The 23,569-nt window shown below is 32.1% G+C and overlaps 1 protein-coding gene across 2 annotated transcripts in view; it reads left to right on the forward strand.

The window, feature by feature from the left end:
- The window catches only part of LOC130677548 (neurobeachin), a 243,413-nt gene that overhangs the window by 144,739 nt on the left and 75,105 nt on the right, over nt 1-23,569 (forward strand). For both annotated transcript variants that reach the window (XM_057484342.1, XM_057484341.1), the window contains exons 6-20: nt 612-733; nt 3,202-3,328; nt 3,405-3,524; nt 3,600-3,746; nt 4,795-4,902; nt 8,294-8,434; nt 8,532-8,677; nt 10,388-10,601; nt 13,202-13,454; nt 14,306-17,491; nt 17,565-17,730; nt 20,828-20,981; nt 21,053-21,232; nt 21,581-21,721; nt 21,920-22,027. In XM_057484342.1, the coding sequence (XP_057340325.1) occupies nt 612-733; nt 3,202-3,328; nt 3,405-3,524; nt 3,600-3,746; nt 4,795-4,902; nt 8,294-8,434; nt 8,532-8,677; nt 10,388-10,601; nt 13,202-13,454; nt 14,306-17,491; nt 17,565-17,730; nt 20,828-20,981; nt 21,053-21,232; nt 21,581-21,721; nt 21,920-22,027 (5,313 nt within the window). The remainder of the gene's footprint in view (nt 1-611; nt 734-3,201; nt 3,329-3,404; nt 3,525-3,599; nt 3,747-4,794; nt 4,903-8,293; nt 8,435-8,531; nt 8,678-10,387; nt 10,602-13,201; nt 13,455-14,305; nt 17,492-17,564; nt 17,731-20,827; nt 20,982-21,052; nt 21,233-21,580; nt 21,722-21,919; nt 22,028-23,569) is intronic.

Here is a 23,569-nt window from a genome sequence, read left to right on the forward strand (position 1 = left end):
GTCAAGGTCACACGATTTCCACTCATTAAAGTGCATATATTTTTTTTCTATTACTCTTACACATTATGAAAAACACATCAATATAAAGCTGAAACACTAATAAATAATCCTGATACTTTTTTTAATTTGTCCAATATGTATTAATATAAAAAAAAGTTCATTAAAAAAAATTTATCGTGGACGTCCATTAGTCTGTGGTTCAAAAAAACGGCGTGGTACGGATATCTCGAGAACGACTTGACGAAACTACTTAATTTTTTTTTCAAAATTTTCAGAAATAAGCAAAGAAGGTTCCTTTCGAAAATCACTACTGTAGGCCTTCTCGTTTTTTTAAAAATAAATCATTACGGTTAAAACCGGCAATCTTACATGTAAACAAACACACACTGCCGCCATTTTTCATTAGGAATGTTCTCCTTATTTATTTTTTTTTTTACTTTTATTACCGTATATTTACCATGGAAATTTCTGTGGGAAAAGAGCGGGATATTCAATTTTATTCGAAATTTAACTTTTAAAAAAAAATATAACATGAGCGTTCGAGGCGTGCACTTTTGGATTTTCCAAATTTTTTTTATTTTTTTTTTCATTGTAATAAAAATTTGTTACAGGCTATTGTGTTACCGCCGATGGCGAGGTGGCCGCATGAAAGTGGTTTCACATTTACCACGTGGTTCCGACTCGACCCTATAAACTCTGTCAATATCGAGAGAGAAAAGCCTTACCTTTACTGGTAAGTAGACACTCGTGACAAGTACACTCCCGTATACTTTTCATGAGAGATGTCATCGTCTTTTTCTTTGAGCTTAACATCTAATCCTCAATTCTACATTTTCAAGAGTCTACTTCTCGACACCTTATCATTCAACCTCTTTATTTTTTTCATTTAATTGAACACAAATTACACAATTAATATTTTATCGAAAATTTTTTCACGGAAAACTACTCAAAAATTCATGTTCCGAAAAATGAAAAAATTAATTTTAAATTCTTTATCAAGTCCTCATATATTTTCAAAATATATACAAGTTCGTATATTTAATCTAATGATAAAATATTAAAGACGTAATCTTGTAGTTAATAAATAACTAAGAACTAGATTTATAAAAGTTATTCCTCGGGATTAAAAGTATTTACATTTATAATGCAGTCCACTATTGCCGGGTCTTATAATAATTAATAATGCAGAATTTTTAGCCTCTAACTGAATGGTTATTTGAAAATTGCAGCTTCGAAGATTAAAACTTACCTTAATTCTTCTTTCTTGTCGTTGGTCGGTCGCTACCCAATCGTTCACTAAAAACACGAGTTGAATAGACGGATTTTAGTAATAGTATTATATTATATATTAAATTATGAATAGAATCTGGTACTGCCCTTAAATTTATTATCAATTATCACAAACCGAAGAAATAATCGCGAAACCAGAGAGTAAGAAGATTACAAACCTTTGAAATCTAGGAAAATCTCGGTATTGTTGTGAACTAAACGTTACATAGCTTAGTTATTTTTAAAATATGTATGTATATGTAAATACATATACAGTAAAAGACTCAATTATTGCTACAGAGAGTATACTAGATATCAGACACAGAAAAAAAATCGGGAGTAAAAACGGTTTATTTTTTAATGGAGTGATTTCGGGGTGATATGGATTTTGTTTGAATCCGCATTCACTCCGATCCGGAATTTTAATTCCGCATTCCCAGGATTTAAACCGTATTCGTTATAAAAATTTTTATGCTACTGTACAGTAAAAAATATTGTGTTAAAATCAACACAATGTAGGTTAGAAACGGTCCACAGAATATTTGTGTTATTTTTTAACACAGACTGTTTGTGTTGAATTTAAACACAAAATTTGTGTTGAAATTTCAACACACAATTCGAGTAATATGAGAAGTAACTTCAACATTTTTTCAATGTTAATGGTGACACAAAAAAAATGTTAACTTTTACATTTTATTTTTGTACCATGAATTATTTTTAGGTTATCAAAAGTGTTAACAATTATTATTTAACATTTAACTATTTTGTGATAGTAAACATGATCCTAAAGTTAGCAGACAGTTAACAATTTTTCAATTTTTTTATCAACAAATCAATTACGAAAAAAAAATAAAAAATAAAAATGTGCGCACGTAGAAAAGTAAAAAAGCCACAGATGCAATTTTTTAAATATTTTTTTTTTTTTTTAAACTATACGAATCATGAACTTTGTCAAGTTTATTTTTTCATGTCTAATTGAAAATAAATAAAATCAATGTCACAAAAATAATAACTAACCGAGCAAGACTGATGCTTAATGGCGCTTCCCGCGTGAATAGAAGAAAGACATTTTTTTAACACAATTCAACTGTCGCTTCAACACTTTTTCTGTGTTGATTTTAAAGTAACACTTAATAAATGTTGATAATATCGATTTTTGTACTAGGTAACACTTTTAAAGTGTTGAATAGTAGATCGATTAAAAATTTAAGTAACACAGAGAGAATTGTGTTGATTTAACACAAAAAATTTAACACGGACCGTTTTTAACACAGATACACAATATTTTTTACTGTGTGTATTCTTTAAATTAAGATCTACAGTATCATGAATGAATATTTTCCTGGGCCAAGAGTTTCCTAACTTGAGTTAACTTATGTCACCTTGAGTAAAAAAAATCATTTACTTGGCCGGGAAGTATATTATCTTCCCTATATATAACTCATATTTACTTGACCCGTAGAAATTTGTCTAAAGTTAATGAAACACTTGTATGTGCAGAGTAAGCTTTTTAAAATTTCATTAAAAATGATTTTCTTGATGGAAAAAATAAACAAAAGTTGAATTAACCCTCTGTGAAAATGTCTAGCCGGTATTTAAATTTTTCCATAGTCTTAGTAAAGCTGACACTTGATATCCATGACATTGTACTGGATGTCGAAGAAAGTTAAGTGAATAATTAAATAAAACAAAGTGTCAATAATTGGCACTCTGTCAATAATTGCTTCTTTTACTTTATAATTATATCGTGACATACATTTTAATACCGACTAATTACCCAAGTAATTAATAGTTTTTCGTTACCCGCGTTATTCAAAGTCAATTATTTTTAAATTTCTATCAGAAAACTTTTTTAAAAATCATAACACAAAAAGTTTATAAAGTTTTACAAAGTAATAATAAAAATAATAATAATTGAAATATAATTTATAGCTTTAAAACAAGTAAAGGAGTTGGTTATTCAGCCCATTTCGTTGGTAATTGTTTGGTGCTTACTTCAATGAAAGTTAAAGGCAAGGGCTTCCAACATTGTGTCAAATATGAATTTCAACCGAGAAAAGTAAATTTATGCCTATTAATTAACTTTATTAATTAATTAAAACAATTTAACTCATTAAAATAATAATAATTTCCAGTGGTATATGATTGCGATAGTGTATATATACAATAGATGGACGAAAAGCGAAATAAAATGTCTAGTAAACGGCCAATTGGCTTCAAGTACCGAGATGGCTTGGTTCGTTTCAACGAATGACGTAAGCACTCAATTAATTAATTAATATATAAATTAATTGAATAATTAGGTAACTAATGCGTTTGAATTTCACCAGCCATTTGATAAATGTTACATCGGAGCAACACCAGAAGTTGATGAGGAGCGCGTATTTTGTGGTCAAATGAGCGCCATCTATTTATTCAGCGAAGCCCTTACGACACATCAGATTTGTGCGATGCACAGATTAGGGCCTGGATACAAAGTAATTTTTTTATTTATATGGCCGTTTATAAAATACGTCACGCAAAATTCCCCTTGCGTCACAAATGATAGACCCCCCCATCCCCGATATGACGGAAATATACACGGAACAAAATAATCGGTAGCAGCCACCGACGATTTTTCGGTAGATGCTACTGAAATAATCGGTAGCAGCTACTGAAAATTAATCGGTAGCAGCTACCGAAAATTAATCAGTAACAGCTACTAAAATAATTGGTAACAACTACCGGAATAATCGGTAGCAGCTACTGAAAATTAATTGGTTGCAGCTACTGAAAATTAATCAGTAGTTGCCATCAACAAATAGTCGTTAGTAGCTACTGAAACAATCAGTAGCAGCTACCGAAAAAAAATCAGTAACAACTACTAAAATAATTGGTAACATCTACCGGAATAATCGGTAGCAGCTACTGAAAATTAATTGGCTGCAGCTACTGAAAATTAATAAGTAGTTGCAATTGACAAATAGTTGGTAGTGGCTACCGAAATAATCAGTAGCAGCTACCGAAAAAAAAATCAGTAGCTACTAAAATAATTGGTAACATCTACCGGAATAATCGGTAGCAGCTACTGAAAATTAATCAGTAGCTGCCACTGAAAAAAAGTCTGTTACCGCTACCGATCATTTTTTGCCGTGTAAATCATGAAACATTTATATATTTACAAATATGAAATAAATGACCTACTATCGTAACAAAAAAATAAAATTTTAAAAAAATCCATAAAAATTTGAAAAATAGTTTGATGAGCTGCGAATGTCACGTTTCCTTAGACCCCTGACCCCATAAGCGTAAACGCATTTTATGAACGGCCCCTATTGTATATTAATATTTGTAATCAGTGATCACTAATTAGTTTTTGACGTTCGCAAAATGGATTGATATGAGATATATATGAATATGTTTTAACGTAAACAGTAATCGCGATGAGTAATGGCTCTAATGAGTTATCATTAAACGTATGACGATGAATAGAAAATATATGTGATATATAGTATAGCAAACTAATATGTGGTTTGTATTACACAGAGTCAATTCCGGTTTGATAACGAGTGCTACCTGAATCTACCTGACAATCACAAAAGGGTGAGTGATGAGCTGGATAATTCGAGCATGGTCGACCAAAGTATGCAAACTGTAAGCATTTTATGTTTATTTTATTATTTTATTATTATTTTTATTTAATTAATCATTAATACTTAATGATTTATTTATTAATTAAAACGCAAGAGGTAATAACTATTAATAAATATTTATCTGAAGAAGCTTATTTTGGGAGTTAGTGTTGACAGTATCAATTTTTGGTTTTTTTTTTTTTGTTATTTTTGAGTTATTTAGCATGAAAATTCATCAGAGAGAGAAATAATTAAAAATTATTTGCCAATTCTTGTTTTGTGTATTGACAGGTGGGTCAACGTGTTTTTAATATAGAAAATTTTTTAGTTGGCTTGTAAAATAATTTGGTAGTTGCACTGTAAATATTACATTCGCTATAGATTACGTAGTTTGTGAGTGTGGTAATTATTTGTAGGGTAGAAGTACCATTTGTGGCCACTGCTCTATTTTTGGACATTTAATACTTTATTTTAATTAATTAATTAATTAAAAATTAATTACGTCCTTGCGTCTTTTACAAATTATTGTATTTAAATTTTTCGAGTGTCCAAAACTGGCCCTAAAGTGGTCAAAAACGGTACTTCTACCCTATGTATGTTTAATTGAAGAATAAGTATGACAAGTTTAAACAAAAAATGTTATTTTGGAAAAATTATTTCAGTAATTTATTATTTTTTCGGCCCTTGCGATTATCTATTTTCAAATTCTTTAGCCCATTTAGTTGTGCGGCCGTCCGCTAGGTATTCAAAAATTTGAATCATTCCTCAGATATTCATTAACCAATCAAATGAGTCCCTTTCAAACATAACCTGAAATAGTTGTCCCTATACTTACTTTTGTAGCGGGAAGTAAATTTTTACTATCGTGACGAATCACGAAATATTATTTCTCTTAATAAATTAAATCATTTTTTTTGTTCTATAAATTTACACGATCCCGAAATTTGGGTGAGTAGTGTAGCTGAGGATTTTCAATTTAAAAAATTTTGAAATACGTGAATTAAATGTAAATCGAATAAAATTAAAAAATTGCACATTCATGAAATTTGAAAATCAGTACGTGCATTTTTTTTTATATTTATTTTTTTTATTGTTTCATTCGTTTATTTGTGATTTAAAATTTGTCTCATATCTGCTACATTTACACTCATGAAATTTGGAGACAATTAATAATTTTCGGATTTTTTTTTTAAATTAAATTACAAAAATAAAAAAAAAAAATATGCACATATAGAAAATTAAAAAGTCTACAGGTGCAATTTTTTATAATATTTTTTTTGGAAAAAAACAAAAAATTATTAGACGTCAACTAACTTTACAATCATTCAATCATGATCCTAAAGTTAGCAGATGATATGATCCAGAACCCGTATAAAAAAGTTGCGGTATTCCGCAGGTGATCCGCTGGATATCATGTGGAAGTCATATTTTGATACAAATATGAATTCCGGATGAATTCCTGATGAATACACAAAGATAGTATAGAAATATACTTCTAGTGATAGATTGTATGAAAAATTCTATTACAAAAAAATTTTTTTTCTTGCGGGGAAATTGGGAGTTTTTTTTTAGCCGAGTGATCTCGGAGTGAAGTGGATTTTATTTCACGCCCAATTCACTCCTGTCCGGAGTTTTAACATTCCAATGAATTTATATTAAACTGTTAAACACTTCGCGAATTTTTTTTAGTGTATTGACCTAAAAGAGCTTTAATTAATAAATTTTTCAAATTCATTTTAGTTTAGAAAAAAAAAATTGTTTCTGTAGAAAATTTTTTTACAGGTGGTCCATTATGCCTCAGATATCGCAAATCTGCTTAAAATATCAGAGATAACATGATTTGACCGAAAATGAAAAAAAAAAGAAAAAATTTACTAAATTTTTGAGGGGGGCCTTCGTGCCCCAGGTTCCTCTATTATTTCGTTACTGCTAATTTAAAAAAAAAATATCTCTCATTTTACGTGTCAACTTATAATATGATCATTACAATCTATTACTAACTTTCTTCCATATTATCATTTGATACTCATCCAAAAATCATCTGAAATTCATATTTGTGTCAAAATATGACTTCTACATGATATTCAGCTGATCACCTGCGGATTACCGGCGGAATCCCGCAACTTTTTTACACGGGAAGTTAGCAGACAATCAACAATTTTTGGATTTTTTTTTCACCAAATCAATTGCCAAAAAAAAAAAAAACTAAAAAAATGCACATGTAGAAAATAAAAAAATCTACAAGTGCAATTTTTCAAAATATTTTTTTTTTTAATAATTTATTATTTTTTTTAAATTCCAAAAATTATTTTACGTTTGCTAACTTCAGTATCATGCAAATGATTCTGAAGTTAGCAGACAATTAACAAATTTTGGATTTTTTTTTCAACAATTTAATTTAAAAAAAAAAAAAAAAACTAAAAAATGCACATGTAGAAAATTTTAAAAACTATATGTGCAATTTTTTCAAATATTTTTTTTTTATTATTTATCGTTTAAAAAAAAATTCAAAAATTATTAGACGTCGGCTAACTCCAGTCTCATAGTTAGTAGACAATTAAAAATTTCTGAATTTGTTTTCAATAATTTAATTAAAAAAAAAAAAACTAAAAATATGCACATGTAGAAAATTTAAAAAACTACATGTGCATTTTTTTAAAATATTTTTTTTTTGTAATTTATCATTTTTTTTTAAATCCAAACATTATTAGACGGCTAATTTCGCAATCATTCATAAATTTACGTAATTTCAAGTCAACTGTCGACTGTGATTAAATTCACGTCTGTTGATATTATCCTTTTATAAGAGGTCTATTTTGCACTAGTATATAGGGATTTTGAGTCCATGAAGCCTTTACAGAGCAATCGATGCCCAAAGTACCAAAGCTGTGCTCGTAAGTCAGCCAATCAATTAGAGAATTGAATACGTTTACATAATACCGTTTGAAGTTTGTACGTTTTCGTGTTTAGTATGTCCTATTTGGCCCCATACAGAAAGTATCAATTAGTGGTAAATAATCAATCCCTTTTCCTCCACTGAATTCTGAATCCGCAGAGCTTTTAAATCAAAATTCAAATTACCCATTAAATTAATTAATTAATTAAATAAGATAAAGTAAACAGGAGACTCAAACTTACATTTCAAATTATCATCTCTTGAAGAATTTAATTATACTCTAATTTAAATCAATAGATTAATTAAGCTAATTAATTGTTGCCTTCCATCAACAATAATCGCTTTGTTATTAAAAAGTTTAGTTTCACTAGAAAAACTTAAACCGTTTAAATTTAATAAATAATTAAATAGTTCACTTTGTTAAAAACTTGTCAACTTGGTCTTTGTAATTTAAAAATTTGTCAGTCGTTAATTTTTCCAAAGTAATTAAAAATAAATTGACAATGGAAAATTTTAGGTACTGTACGACGGCAAGCTGTCCAATGCAATTGTGTTCATGTACAATCCAGTGGCGACAGACTCTCAATTATGTTTACAAAGCGCACCAAAGGGTAATGTCTCGTACTTTGTTCACACTCCACATGCGCTCATGTTACAGGTACAGGCATACCGTTTTTTTATACCGATTTTTAATTTACAAATAAAAGTTATTCTTGGATGTTTTAATTAATTAATTAATTTATTTTTTTTTACAGGATGTCAAAGCGGTTATAACGCATTCCATACACAGTACACTAAATTCCATCGGTGGAATCCAAGTATTATTCCCATTGTTTTCACAATTGGATATGTCCTACGACTGTATAGCGCCCAATGACATCAAACGTGACCCAATGTTATGGTAAATTATTTTTTAATTAATTATTTAAATGAAAACCTAAAACTTATCGCTATTGTCGGGCTCTTGAGCTCAACATTACTATTGTTAATAAATTTTTGAGCTCTTCAAGCTTGAAAATAGTAATTTTGCACTTTCTATTGCGGAAATTGAAAAACTCAAAAACTTCCCGATGTTCTCAGGGAGCTCGAAGACGTCATTACTTGTAAAATTTTGAGAACTTCGAGCTCAAAAAACTGTTAGACTGACAAAACATACGTTTTACTGAAGAAAAAGAATTTTTGTTGGGCGATATCTTTGGAACGAATCAACTGATTCGAACGTTATTGGCTGCAATCGAAAGAACTCATCAAGACTTGGAACTTATTAAATTTTAAGGCGAATCGGACAAGTGGTTTATGAGTTATACGCAACCCGTGTAAAAAAAATTAGTTCCAAAAAGATTCAAAGAAAAATCCACATGTGGAACTTCTAGACAGATTAGAAATTCGAATGGAACTTTTTTGGAACGTTAGTAATTTTGGTGGGAAAAAAAAGTTTTTATGAGCGAATTTAAAGTAAAAAAAGGACGTTTTTGGAACTTTTTTAGAATTTTTTATGGACGTTTTTTTAGTTCTATAAAAAATTCAAAAGTAGTGATTTTTGAACTATTTTGTTATGTTTCTAGAACGTCTTTATTCTACAAACGATACAAAAAAGTGATTTTGGAACGCCTTTTTTAGTCCACAAAAAGTCAAAAGTGGTGATTTTGGAACTTTTTTGGAACGTCTATTTTAGTTCTATAATAGTTTGTAAAGTAAAGATTTTTGTACCATTTTTGAATGTTTTCGGAACGTCTTTTTAAGTCTATAAAAAAGTTAAAAGTGGTGATTTTTGAACTTTTTTAGAATGTCCATATAAAATCCTAAAAAATTTCCAAGAACTTCTTTTTTTGACTCTAAATTCGCTCATAAAAACTTTTTTTTATCGTCGAAATTACTAACGTTCCAAAAAAGTTCTATTTGAAGTTCTTATCTGTCTCATGTTTAGAAGTTCCACATGCGGAACTTTTTTGGAATCTTTTTAGAACATTTTTTTTTTACACAGGAAAGAGCCTACTAAAATTTTTTTTTTAATTTTCATTTTTCGTATAACGTAAACTACACGACCAATCGGCTCTAAAATCTAATCGATTTCAAGTCTTGGTGAGCCCTTTCAATTGCTACCAAGAACACTCGAATCAGTTGATTCGTTTTAAAAATATCGTTGGACAAAAAAGTTTCCCTCCACATACACACACGCACACGGACGTCCACCCGGAAACAGAATAGCTTCCTAGGACCTTAAAACGTTAAGATCTGTTAGAAATTGTGTACCTGAAGATCGAACGTTCTTTGCGTAACGAAAAAAAAAAATCGGAAATTAAAAAATCTACTGGATGACCAGATTTCTGAAATGTTTCGCATTTAGATGCTGATATGTCAGCCGAAAATCTTAAGCCACCGCCGATTTCCAAAACTACTTCTTGAGCAGTCAGATTACGTAAATTTCTTTCATTTTCACTGCGCGAAAAACGTTCCGATCTTCAGGTGCATCAGAAATTCGATTTTCGAAAATTGAACCAAAACCAATAACTTCCTTTTTTTGAAATTTTTTAATTTTGTTAGCGGGAAGTTAAAAAAATTTATAAATTCAGTCAACACAAAAAAAATTTAATTATTATTCTGTTTCTAGTTCGAAATTACTAGGATTTATTTGCGATTTGGTTGAAACTTCGCAAACAGTGCAGCAGCATATGGTACAAAACCGTGGATTTTTAGTTATCAGTTTTATGTTACAACGTGCGAGTCGTGAGCATCTTACGACGGAAGTTCTTGCGTCATTTTTAGAGCTCACTAAGCATCTGGTCACGTGTCTCAGTGCTAATAGTGATTTATTATTGAAACAGGTATAATTATTTACTATTTATTTTTATTTATATACAATTATTATGCAGATGAATGCGCTATTGGTAATTTACATCTTCAGAAAAAAAAAAAAATAAGCACTTGGAAGACAACTTGTCTTGTCAACACTCGAGATGTTTGTGTCAGATGAACCCAAGATGACAAATAAGTGACATTTGTTTAAAAAAATTGATTTTAATTTAAAATTCCTGTTACTTTTTCTCCAACCAGATTTTAAATTCAATTTTTCATTTCAATCGAACTCTAAATATGACAAAAATTTTATACGAACTGCGGGTCACCCTCACCTTCGACGGGCTGCGATACTTTTCTCCCTAGGTTTAAAATATCCAATTAATATAAATATAATATTTCATATTTTTCTGATCAATTAAAATCCCAATAGCGTAGACACGTATCTATACAATAATTTAAATAATTGAGGTAAAAGCCCTTATACTCGCTCACTTTTCATTGGAGTGAGATTAAATCACTCAATACAAATTAATAAATAAAATGAAAAACCATTTTTTTTTATAGTTATTTTTTGAAGCTTCGAGTATTAGAATAAAATTTAAGTTTGAAGAATAATCTTGATAATTAATTTTTATTAATTTTTTAAATAAGCTCCTTGAGTGTACCCATAGTCGCTCACTAAAAGTTGTCATGTACCATTACTCGACCAACACATGGCCCTATAGTCGCTCAAAGACAATATCAATTAAACTATGATAAGTTTATTGATTTGGACAAATAATTTATAAATTATACTACTTTATTCTTTCATAATATTAAATTTCATGAATTTTAAAAATGTATTTAATAAGATATAGTTACAACAATTCTTAAAAAATTTGACGTAACCCAAATTGAATCTAACGAATGAACGTCAAAGTAAAAAATGTCCGGCTTTGCGCGATTTTGAAAACAGTCATTTAATTTAAATTTATAATCTATTATGAAATAATTTGATACATCATATTTTAATATAGATAATAGATAGATAATAAATTTAATTCGACCATGAGGTCTAGATCTCCTGTGGCCGTTCAAAAAACAAAATATTTACATTAGTTTTTACATTGGAAACAAAAGTATTATATAAAAAATATAATAATAATAATAAAAATAAAAATAAGTTCCTTCGTCAAGTGATCTTAATTGGAGCTTTCTAGTTCTAGAAAATAATTGTATGCAGCACTACGAAATTCCATGAATGTAGGGAGAGATGTAAGGCTCGGAGGTAGTGTATTCCAGACACGAATTACGGATACAATAAATGATTTATCATAAAAAGCAAGATGACAGGTAGGCGTAAATAGTCCTGCCTTACATCCCCTCTACGCAGCATAGGCTGCAGAAAGACTAATTCATTATTGAATAACTGACCCTGATTCATATAAATTGCTTTATATAATATATTTAGATTCACAAATAATTATTTATCAATAATAATATTTTTAGTCAGCCTTAAACAGTTAAAGTGAGCGACTAGTGGTACTGAGCGGGTATAGGGTACCGTCACTTATTATCTGACGACAAAATATCCGCGACAAAATATCCGCGACAAAATATCCGCGGACTAAATACTCGATAGATAAAATATCACCGACAAAATATCTTATAATATAAATAGTACTGTACCCTTTTTTCACAGATTTTGGGTGGGTATTATTTTGGAAATAGGTCAACACATGTTTGGAATGGTACAGTACCCGTTTATCGAAAACCATTAATTATTTTTTCACTTAAAATATATTTTTCTGAATAATATTTATCGACAGGATATTTTGTCACGGATTTTTCGTCTCTTGAATATTTAGTCCGGGGATATTTTGTCTGTCGGATAAAATGTCTCCGGATATTTTGTCGCGGCTATTTTATCCGCGGATTACAAATCGTGCTACCGAGTATAGGGACTTTTACCTTAATAATAATCACAGCAAATTTATAAAATTTTCAGCTTTCAAAAGAAATCCATTTTTTTTCTAAAAAAAATTTTCAATAGCATGTTTTATTTTAATTAATTATCCAAGTATAATAAAGATATACAATATACTTAAAATATTTTGAAAGCTGCATATTGGAAATTTAATTTAATCTGCACTTGCACTCGCAAGTTTATTTATTTTTAATTCAAATTTTTTCACCAATTAAAATTTAAAAAAAAAATAATTAACAACAATGAGCATGATAATGCACTTGTACACTATTTTATTTAATTTAATTTAATTTAATTTTTTTAATACACTTTGGACCGCATGTAATCTACCGACTTGATAAGCTTTTTTTAAATCACATTCACATTTTTTTTACAAGTAATTACTTTATTTATTTTTTATTTTAACTGGCACTGTGCATGCATCACATTTTTTAAATTGCTTATTAATTGCACCAAGTGTCTCTTACAATAAATAATTATTTCTGTAACAATTAAAATTAATTCGGCGATTTTAATCATTAATTATAATTTTTACGACTGACAATTAAATTGATTGATCAAGAACGTAAAGTTTATTGGAGACTAAAAAATAGTAATAAATAAAAAAAAAGTCGGCTAGATTGGCGTGTCCGAAGAACAGGCAGACCTATGGTAATATAGATGTTTTACTTTTCATTCCTGACATGGCAGCTACTGGACCACGTGCTGTTCAACCCCGCGCTGTGGATCTACACACCCGCGCCCGTACAGACGCGACTCTACTCTTATTTGGCGACAGAGTTTCTCAGCGACACCCAGATATACTCTAACGTACGTCGCGTCTCCACGGTCCTGCAAACTGTCCACACTCTCAAGTATTATTACTGGGTCGCTAATCCGCGTGCCAAGAGTGGAATTACTCCCAAAGGTTTAGGTAAATATTATTCTTTCATTAATGGACGCAATTATTTTCAACACTTAGCTGCGGACGAGTTTGAAATTACTCTAGAATTTCGATGCGATTTAAAATCGCAGGAAGAAAAAATTTTTTTACGACTCGATTGACATTAAATGGGTTCGAAATTATCCGTGAGCGGAAACGAGTGACATAAATTTAATTTGACGGTAGAAATAATTTACGTGACCAGAGATGAGCTACAGCATCTCACAGCAGCTCACGACACAAAATTGACCCTCTGAGGGGTCAATCCTGATGAAACTCTTTTTTTCGGGGATCGATTGTCCTAAAATGAATTTGAAACCGTCTGTAGAACCGGAAGTTAGTAAAATAAAATCAATTAGTAATTGAAAAAAATTTTTTCGCGACCCGAGATGAGCTACAGCATCTCACAGCAGCTCACAACACAAAATTGGCCCTCTAAGGGGTCAATCCTGATGAAACTTTTTTTTTTGAGGGATCGATTCTCCCAAAATGAATTCTTAGCCGTCCGTAGGACCGGAAGTTAGTAAAATAAAGATGAGTTACAGTGTCACACAGTGTCCATTTTCCGTATCTCCGAGAGACGGACCATGGACACTTTGCGACTGTTGTCTTCTGACCTCTCATAAAATTTTTTTTCGCCAATCAATTGACTCTATGGGTCCTTAATAATCCGCGAGCGTGGAAACCAGTAGTATAAATTGAATTCGACTGTAAAAAAAATTTTATTATCCAAAATAAAAACAATTCTCCCCATAGTAGAAACTATCCCACTGTCGCAATCTACTAACAAAAAATCTCGCAAACTAATAAATTACTGCAACATAAAAATAATTATTCCGCAGATGGACCACGTCCTCAGCAAAAAGATATCTTGACAATTAGGTCATGCATTTTACTATTCCTCAAGCAACTAATAATGATCGGCAATGGCGTGAAAGACGACGAGCTCCAGTCAATCCTTAACTACCTGACAACAATGCACGAGGACGAAAACCTCCACGACGTTCTCCAGATGCTGATATCCCTAACATCTGAGCATCCATCTTCAATGGTCCCCGCATTCGACTCAAAGCAAGGAGTCCGCACAATCTTCAAGCTTCTCGCCGCCGAGAGCCAACTAATTCGTCTCCAAGCTCTCAAACTTCTCGGATTTTTCCTTTCTCGCAGTACTCACAAGCGGAAATACGACGTAATGAGCCCCCACAATCTCTACACTCTTCTTTCCGAGAGGTTGTTACTCAACGAAGAAACTCTGCTTCTGCCAACGTACAACGTCCTCTACGAAATAATGACCGAGCACATAAGCCAGCATATTTTGTACACCCGTCACCCCGAGCCCGAGTCTCACTACCGCCTTGAGAACCCAATGATTTTAAAAGTCGTCGCGACTCTAATCCGCCAATCGAAGCAAACAGAACAACTGCTCGATGTCAAAAAATTATTTCTCTCAGACATGACTTTACTCTGCAACAACAACCGCGAAAACCGTCGCACTGTCTTACAAATGTCTGTCTGGCAAGAATGGTTGATAGCGATGGCATACATTCACCCAAAAAATACCGAGGAACAAAAAATATCAGACATGGTCTACTCATTGTTCCGTATGCTGCTGCACCACGCAATCAAACATGAATATGGCGGCTGGCGAGTCTGGGTTGACACTTTAGCTATCGTACATTCAAAGGTATCCTATGAAGAATTCAAATTACAATTCGCCCAAATGTATGAACATTACGAAAGACAGAGGTCGGACAATATCACCGACCCAGAAGTGAGGCAACAGAGACCCATCAGTACCATTTCTGGATGGGAACAACAACTTCCGGCGAGCAATGGAAGTATCAATGGCAATGGCGCCATTGATAATGGGAGCGATGGCGGGTACAGGAACTGGAATGAAGATCATGCGATTGAAAGAAATTATAAAGAGTATGACGCCATCGAAGCTAATGAAGTTGAGTCCAATGAACGAATGGAAGAAACTTGTAGCTGCGATTTGAATTCAATTGATAACACGGAAGAAAGTGATGGCAGTCCGTCAATTGTCATCAAGTCGCGGGATGTTGTTTCGTTGGACTCGAGGTTAAGTGAAATTGAGAAGACTGACAGCTGCGGTATTGATAACAATGGGGATGGTAATTTCGCTGATGATGACTGCCCACGTGAGTTGGCGAGTGAGGATGAAAAGGCGGAGAAAGAAGGGGGTGAAGAGGGAAAAGATTCCGAGGAAGGAGTTGAAGAAGAGGTTAAAGGGAGTGATAATTTGGAGGTTAAAATTGAGGAGGTTATCGATGGTAAAGAAGAAATAGAGGAAAATGTTGAAGAAAAAAATAAAGAAGAAGTTGAAGAAAATGTTAAAGTGGAAGTTGGAGAAGTTAAAGAGGAAATTAAAGAAGAAATCAAAGAAGAGGTCAAAGAAGAAATTGTGGAAAAGGTTGAAGAAGAAGTTAAGGAAGAGGTTGAAGAAATTAAGGAAGAGGTCAAAGAAGAAATTAAAGATGGAGGAAATGAAAAAGTGAAAGAAAAAGTAGAAGAAGTTAAAGAAGAAATAGAAAAAGTTGAAGAATTAAATAATAAAATAATTGAAGATAATAAAGGAGACAATCAAACAGACGTAATTGATAATACAAATAATGATAATGAAATTTTAAAAGAAATAATTGAAGAAAAGATTGAAGATAATTTAGAAGAAAAAAAAGAAGTTAATGAAGTAGATGTAATTAATGTAATAAAAGATGATGATGTAGAAAAGATTGAGGCTAAAGAGCTGGAATCAAATGACGTGGCATTAAATGTAGAAAATAAAGAAGAAGAAGAAGAAGAAGAAGAAGAGACAAATAAATCAAGTGATTTAAAAGAGAGTAATGAAGCAGTGGAGGCTCTTGTAATTGATAAAGTTAATGGGGATGTTAGCAAAGAAGAAAATAAAGATGAAGAAAAAGCTGAAGATAAAACTGAGGATACTAAAGCTGAAGTTAATGATGTCGAAAGTAAAGAAGATAAGGATGAAAAAGTAGAGACGAGTAAAGACGAAGAAAAAACGGTGATAAAAGAAGTAGAAAATAATGAAGATGTATTGAAAGATAAGGAAGATATAGTAAATGATAAAAATAATGGTGACAAGACTGATAAAGTCGATGATACGGATACTTTAGATACTAAAAGTATCAATTGCTCAACTAGCGTAATTAAAAGCACTGACGATTGTACGAGTGTTGAAATAAATGACGATGATAATGATAAATTAGCGGATGATTTAATAAATGGTGACTGTGCTGCCGATAAAATTATTGATGAAGAAAAGGAAGAGGTTGAAGAAAAGCGGGTGGAAAAACAGGAAGAGGTGGAAGAAGAAAAGGAGGCTGAAGAAATAAAAGAGAAAGAAGAGGGAGAGGAGGGAGAGAAAGAAGAGACGAGTAAGGAAGAACATTCAAGCGAACCGTCCAATATTTCTACTATAAGTGATACAATCGTACCAGTGATTTCGACAGAGGATGTAGAAATAAATGATAGTAATAATAGTAAAAATATAAATACGAATACTGTTACAGTAGTTGATGATATGCAAGTGCCAAATACCACAAAGACACAAACACAACAATCGATACCAACAATATCAACGGTCTGTGATGCAACTAAAAGTTTATCCGATGGTGTGCCTCAAGTTAATTCTAATGTGCTCTCAATGGACAATCCACTCAACCCAAGTGTCAGTGATATACAACTAAATACTATTGCTGGTTCCACTGTTCCTGCTCCCGCTGCTGCTGCTGCTGCTGATCACGATCACGAGCACGTTGATCCACATCGCAGGTCTAGTCTGCCAATAGTATCAGCATCCGAAGCTGACGTAGACGATCCAAGTGTCAGTGCTGGTGTCGGTGCTAGTGCTGGTAGTGGTGATGAAACAGTTGTTGTTAACGGTGACAATAAACGAACGGTTATTATCACTAATAAGAAAATATCTTCGCCACAAAAAAGACCACGCAGTGCCTCAACATCCACTCAAGTAGATCCCAATCATTTTGGTGAGTTTTGATGTTCTATTAATTAACTCTATTATTTATTTAATCATTGATTTATTTTTTTTTTTTATTGTAGAATCTAAAAGAGCGAAACAAGGAAATGGAACAAATAGACCGATGTTTAGTCCAGGACCAAGTCGACCACCATTTAGGATACCCGAATTTAAATGGTCTTATATACATCAAAGATTACTATCCGATGTTTTATTTTCACTGGAAACAGATATTCAAGTTTGGCGGAGGTTTATATTTATTTATTTATTTATTTACGAGTACTCTCATTTTATTTTTGGGCTTAAAAAAAATTTATTTCACTGCGGACACTGAAAATAATAAATTGTAGAAACTTTTAGGGTTGTAATGAGAGTGTACTCTTTTAAGGTAGTTCACTCGCAAACCGACTTTTCATAAGAATTTCATATAATTTAAATATGGTATCAAGGTAGATGTCCTGCATGCAATTTTAAAAATTATAATTTTGATAGTTCGTAAGGCGAGGTATTGATAATCAAAGTGGACACAGTTAACATGCAGCAGCCCGAATTAGCCTTAACCCGTCAGCACTCACGTGAACTTTTCGGTAATCTTTACTCTCATGATGAGAGATTCGCTCACGCTCTATGCGCATGCGTCTAACATCTCGCACGCTTTGGCGCACTTGTAACGGAGGATAAGTTTAAAAGTTACGAAGTATGCCGAGTGCGGCCGAACAGCTATTCACTTACGAAGGCACACGAACTGGCCCGAACGTCACCGAAAGTAAATTTTTTTTTGTTACATCTATAATCCCGTGATGAGAAGAATGCTCACAATTTCCGACGCGCATGAGAAAAATATTTTTTTATAAATTATATATAATATTAAGGCATTTCAAAAGTTCATAATTTGAAAATAGATAAAATTATTCGAAGGTAGAAAAAATTTCATCTACCCTTTCCATTTGAAAAAAAAAAAGTTATCATTGTTTTAAATCGAGCGTGAGCAAAATGCTCATAACGTGAGTGCTGACGGGTTAAAAAAAAGTCATACTTTCTCTTATAGGATAAATGTACCGTTTTTGGACACTTGAAAAATTAAAATAAAATAATTTATAAAAGACGCAATTGCAAAATTAATTTTTAAAATGCGTTCAAAGATACTTTTAACCCGCTATTAAAATGGTAATTTTATTTTACACTTTTTATTAATTTAAATAAAGTATCAAATGTCCAAAAATGGAGCAATGGCCACAAATGGTACCTCTACCCTATTTCGAATTATTTTCCTTAAGAATCTTTCCAAAAACTAACAGATTATTTATTTATTTATTTCGAATAGAACACGGAGAAAAATGTTGATTCAAAACCTACTAATTTTTATTATGCTGTCGACGAAACTTGAAACAGTAAGGGAAGCATCCACAAAATTATTATGCTCATACGAAAAATTATTATGCTGTATCATAATACTTACTACGCGCGAGACACTTATCGATAAGATTTAATAAAAATTACTTCCATACATTATAATAATTGTGATGCGGCATAATAATTTTTCATAAGAGCATAATAATTTTGTGGATGCTTCCCTTACTGTTTCAAGTTTCGTCGACAGCATAATAAAAATTAGTAGGTTTTGAACCAACATTTTTCTCCGTGAATAAACGCCAATCGGCTGTATACATACAAAGTTTTTATTACAAAACTAAATGATTAAATAGCATCATTTTTATGCATGTACTTAATGACTATAAAGAAAATTATTGCACAGACTAATACAGATTAATAGAGTAGTAACAAGTCTTTTACATTAGATGTAAAGGAGGGGAGTGAACCACCAAAGTAATCTAACTCAGTACAATGATTATTAACTAGATTCGCAATGCTGTTTATTGGTCCATAACATACGTAGTTTTATGTTGTTTTTATTGAATACAGCCTTCGGGATCTTAGATCTGGTCTTGAGCAGATGAAACTGAACTGTTTCAAGATTTCAGGGGAATCAATATGTCCATTAGAATGAGCCAAAAAAACCAACCTATCGAATTTACGTCTTAAAAAAGACCTATATATCGAGAAAAAAATTATCTCATTGGGCAAAATTTTTAGCTCAATTTTAAAAGGTCTCGGTAGCCATTTTAAGTTTCCCATTTAAATAACATGCAAAAAATTTTTTTGATTAAAATCATTATAACTTTTAAACCATATGAGACAAAAATTCGGCTCTAGAATATTCTTTTAGGGCATTGAATATCTTAAAAGAAAGTCCTAAGAGTCGAATTGGTAAACTTGATATTTCATATACTAACAGGCCATCAAAGTCTAGAGTAAAAAGAATCATACAAATGTAAGGTTTTATGTGGATTTTCCAAATACTTTTCTTTTATTGTGATCGATAACAAAATATTATTTGTTACAACGTAGATATTGTTGGTAATTTCATTGCACTACATGTAGGACAAAATTTTCTCGTAGTATTGATATTTTTAATAATAAAGCCTTAAATTTGTATGATTCTGTTTACTCTAGACTTTGATAGCCTGTTGGTATATGAAATATCAAGTTTACCAATTCGACTCTCAGGACTTTTTTTAAAGAAATTTAATGCCCTACAAGAATATTCTAGAGCCAAATTTTTATTTCACACGGTTCAAAAGTTATAATATTTTTAATCAAAAAAGTTTTTTTTGCATGTTATTTAAATGGGAAATTTAAAATGGCTACCGACACCTTTTAAAATTGAGATAAAAATTTTGCCCAATGGGAGAATTTTTTTCTCGATATATAGGTCTTTTTTAAGACGTAAATTCGATAGGTTGGTTTTTTTGGCTCACCCTAATGTCCATTGATTGTTTTGTAAAATTGGATTAAGTCAGCACACTGTCTACGATTCTGCAGACTATTTATCCTGTACTGATTATCCAAAAAAAATTTCAAATTTAAAAGTATAGTGCCGGATAGCTCAACTGGTCGAGCACTCGGCGCGATACCGAATTGGTCTGGGTTCGATTCTCAGTTCGGGCTATCTATATTTTTCTCAATTTGTCTATAAATTGTCTTCTTGAGAAGGATTGCACGTTTAGGTTTCCACTATATTTGAATGGTACTATTTAAACGGTCCACTAAATTAAAATCCACATAAAAATTATCTTACTTCCGATTAGTAAAAAAGTTATAAATATTCAAAGAAATCTGTCTCACAATTTGAAATGAGCAAAAGCGAGTAAGCGATATCCAGTAAAAGAGGAAGCAATAGCGAGTGAGAGAGTAAACAATAGTACATACTATAGCTCGCGAGTGAACTACCTTAAAAAAATTATATGAAAAAAATAAAATTAATAAACTTTTAATTATTTTCCAGTCATTCAACGAAATCAGTTCTGGACTTTGTAAATAGCAGTGAAAATGCTATTTTTGTCGTCAATACCGTTCATTTAATTTCACAATTGGCGGACAATTTAATAATTGCCTGCGGTGGTTTATTGCCATTATTGGCATCTGCAACCTCACCCAACGTAATAAAATTTCACTCAATTTATTTATCAGCAGCATAAATAAATACATTAATAAAATTTATATATTCCAGAGTGAACTCGACGTAATTGAACCAACTCAGGGTATGCCGATTGAAGTCGCAGTGTCATTTCTTCAAAGGCTAGTGAATATGGCCGACGTCCTGATCTTCGCCAGTTCCCTGAACTTCGGCGAACTTGAAGCCGAAAAAAATATGTCCAGCGGTGGAATTTTACGACAGTGTCTACGTCTGGTATTTATACATTTCCTGTATACTCATACATAATTTTTCCCCAGCAGTCGTATCTCCATTTCAAATAAACTGACTCTCTATTTAAAATAATTTTTTTTTTTATAAATATTAAATATTAATTACTAGTAAAAGTCTAGAGCTAGAGAAGTAATAAAATAATTTGCATGAAATATTTTTACTTAGAGAACCTAAAGTGTACATTAGTTCGAGTACCGCGGCTAGATTTATTTAATAAAAATTGTCTAGGGTATTTCTAGTAAAAAAAAAAAGAAAAAAATGAATTAAACTGTCACGTATTATAAACATTTATTTATTTATTTATTTACGAGTATATAAATGCTTGTTTAGGTCTGTACTTGTGCTGTTAGAAACTGCTTAGAGTGTAAAGAACGTGGCAGAACTTACAGCATGTTAGGTCGTCAAATCGGTACTAGTAATAAATCACAGCACATACAATCTCTTATACGTGGAGCACAAACATCACCAAAGGTATGTACTTATTTTATTTATAGTCAATAAATTACTAGACTTTTCTTTACAAATTTATTTACTTAACTTTAGTGTAGTATTAATTTTTAGACCACTCTTTTAGCTTAAATAGTAACGGAAAAATGACATTAACAATTTATTAGTGAAAGGAAAAATTACATGTGAAAATTAATTTTTTTTTCTTCTTTATGATTATAGAATATTGTAGATAATTTAACGAATCAGTTGAGTCCGGTTAAAGATCCGGAAAAATTACTACAAGATATGGATGTCAATCGTCTGAGAGCTGTTATTTACAGAGATGTTGTAAGTTGGTTTATTTATATTTATGAAAAGACTTAATTAATGAGTAAGGTAAGAGAACTAGTAGTCAATCAGGAAATCAGTACCTGATTAAGGAACTAGTATCCGATCAGGGAACTAGTACCTGATCGAAGGCCTAGTACTCAATCATAAAATCAGTGCCCGATTAGGAAACTAGTATCCGAAAAGGGTACTAGTACCCGATCAGAAAACTGGTACCTGATCAGAGAACTAGTCCCTGATCAAAGGCCTAGTACTCGATCAAGGAATTAGTATCCGATCAGGGAACTAGTACCTGATCAAAGGCCTAGTACTCAATCATAAAATCAGTGCCCGATTAGGAAACTAGTATCCGAAAAGGGTACTAGTACCCGATCAGAAAACTGGTACCTGATCAGAGAACTAGTCCCTGATCAAAGGCCTAGTACTCGATCAAGGAATTAGTATCCGATCAGGGAACTAGTACCTGATCAAAGGCCTAGTACTCAATCATAAAATCAGTGCCCGATTAGGAAACTAGTATCCGAAAAGGGTACTAGTACCCGATCAGAAAACTGGTACCTGATCAGAGAACTAGTCCCTGATCAAAGGCCTAGTACTCGATCAAGGAATTAGTATCCGATCAGGGAACTAGTACCTGATCAAAGGCCTAGTACTCAATCATAAAATCAGTGCCCGATTAGGAAACTAGTATCCGAAAAGGGTACTAGTACCCGATCAGAAAACTGGTACCTGATCAGAGAACTAGTCCCTGATCAAAGGCCTAGTACTCGATCAAGGAATTAGTATCCGATCAGGGAACTAGTACCTGATCAAAGGCCTAGTACTCAATCATAAAATCAGTGCCCGATTAGGAAACTAGTATCCGAAAAGGGTACTAGTACCCGATCAGAAAACTGGTACCTGATCAGAGAACTAGTCCCTGATCAAAGGCCTAGTACTCGATCAAGGAATTAGTATACGATCAGGGAACTAGTACCCGATTTAAAAAACTAGTATCTGGTCAGAACACTAGTACCAGATCAGAAAATTAAAGCCTGGTTAGGAAATTAGTACCCGACCAGGAAACTAATACTTGATTGGGAAACTAGTACCCGATCAGAAAACTAATACTCGCTTAGGAAACTAGCACCCGATGACTCATGTCGCGTTACTGATGCCATAAGGGCGTATCCCGAAAAAAATACCCTTGAAAAGGCATAAGGGCGTATAAAAAATTTTTTTCCGGGAATCGACGTAGTTATGCCTGAAACGGGCAGAAATGCAAAAAAAAATTTTGGTACGCCCTTATGGCACCCAGGGTACCTACCGGGAGCCATAAGGGCATACCAAAAAATTTCAAATTTGAAAAAAAATTTTTTTCGTCATTTCTACGCGTTTCAAGTAAAAGTACGTTGTTTCCCGAAAAAAAAATTTTTTGGTACGCCCTTATGGCTCCCGGTAGGTATCCTGGGTCCCATAAGGGCGTACCAAAATTTTTTTTTGCATTTCTGCCCGTTTCAGGCATAACTACGTCGATTCCCGAAAAAAATTTATTGGTACGCC

Source organism: Microplitis mediator, chromosome 11, assembly GCF_029852145.1.
Source record: "Microplitis mediator isolate UGA2020A chromosome 11, iyMicMedi2.1, whole genome shotgun sequence".
Taxonomy (NCBI): Eukaryota; Metazoa; Arthropoda; class Insecta; order Hymenoptera; family Braconidae; genus Microplitis; species Microplitis mediator.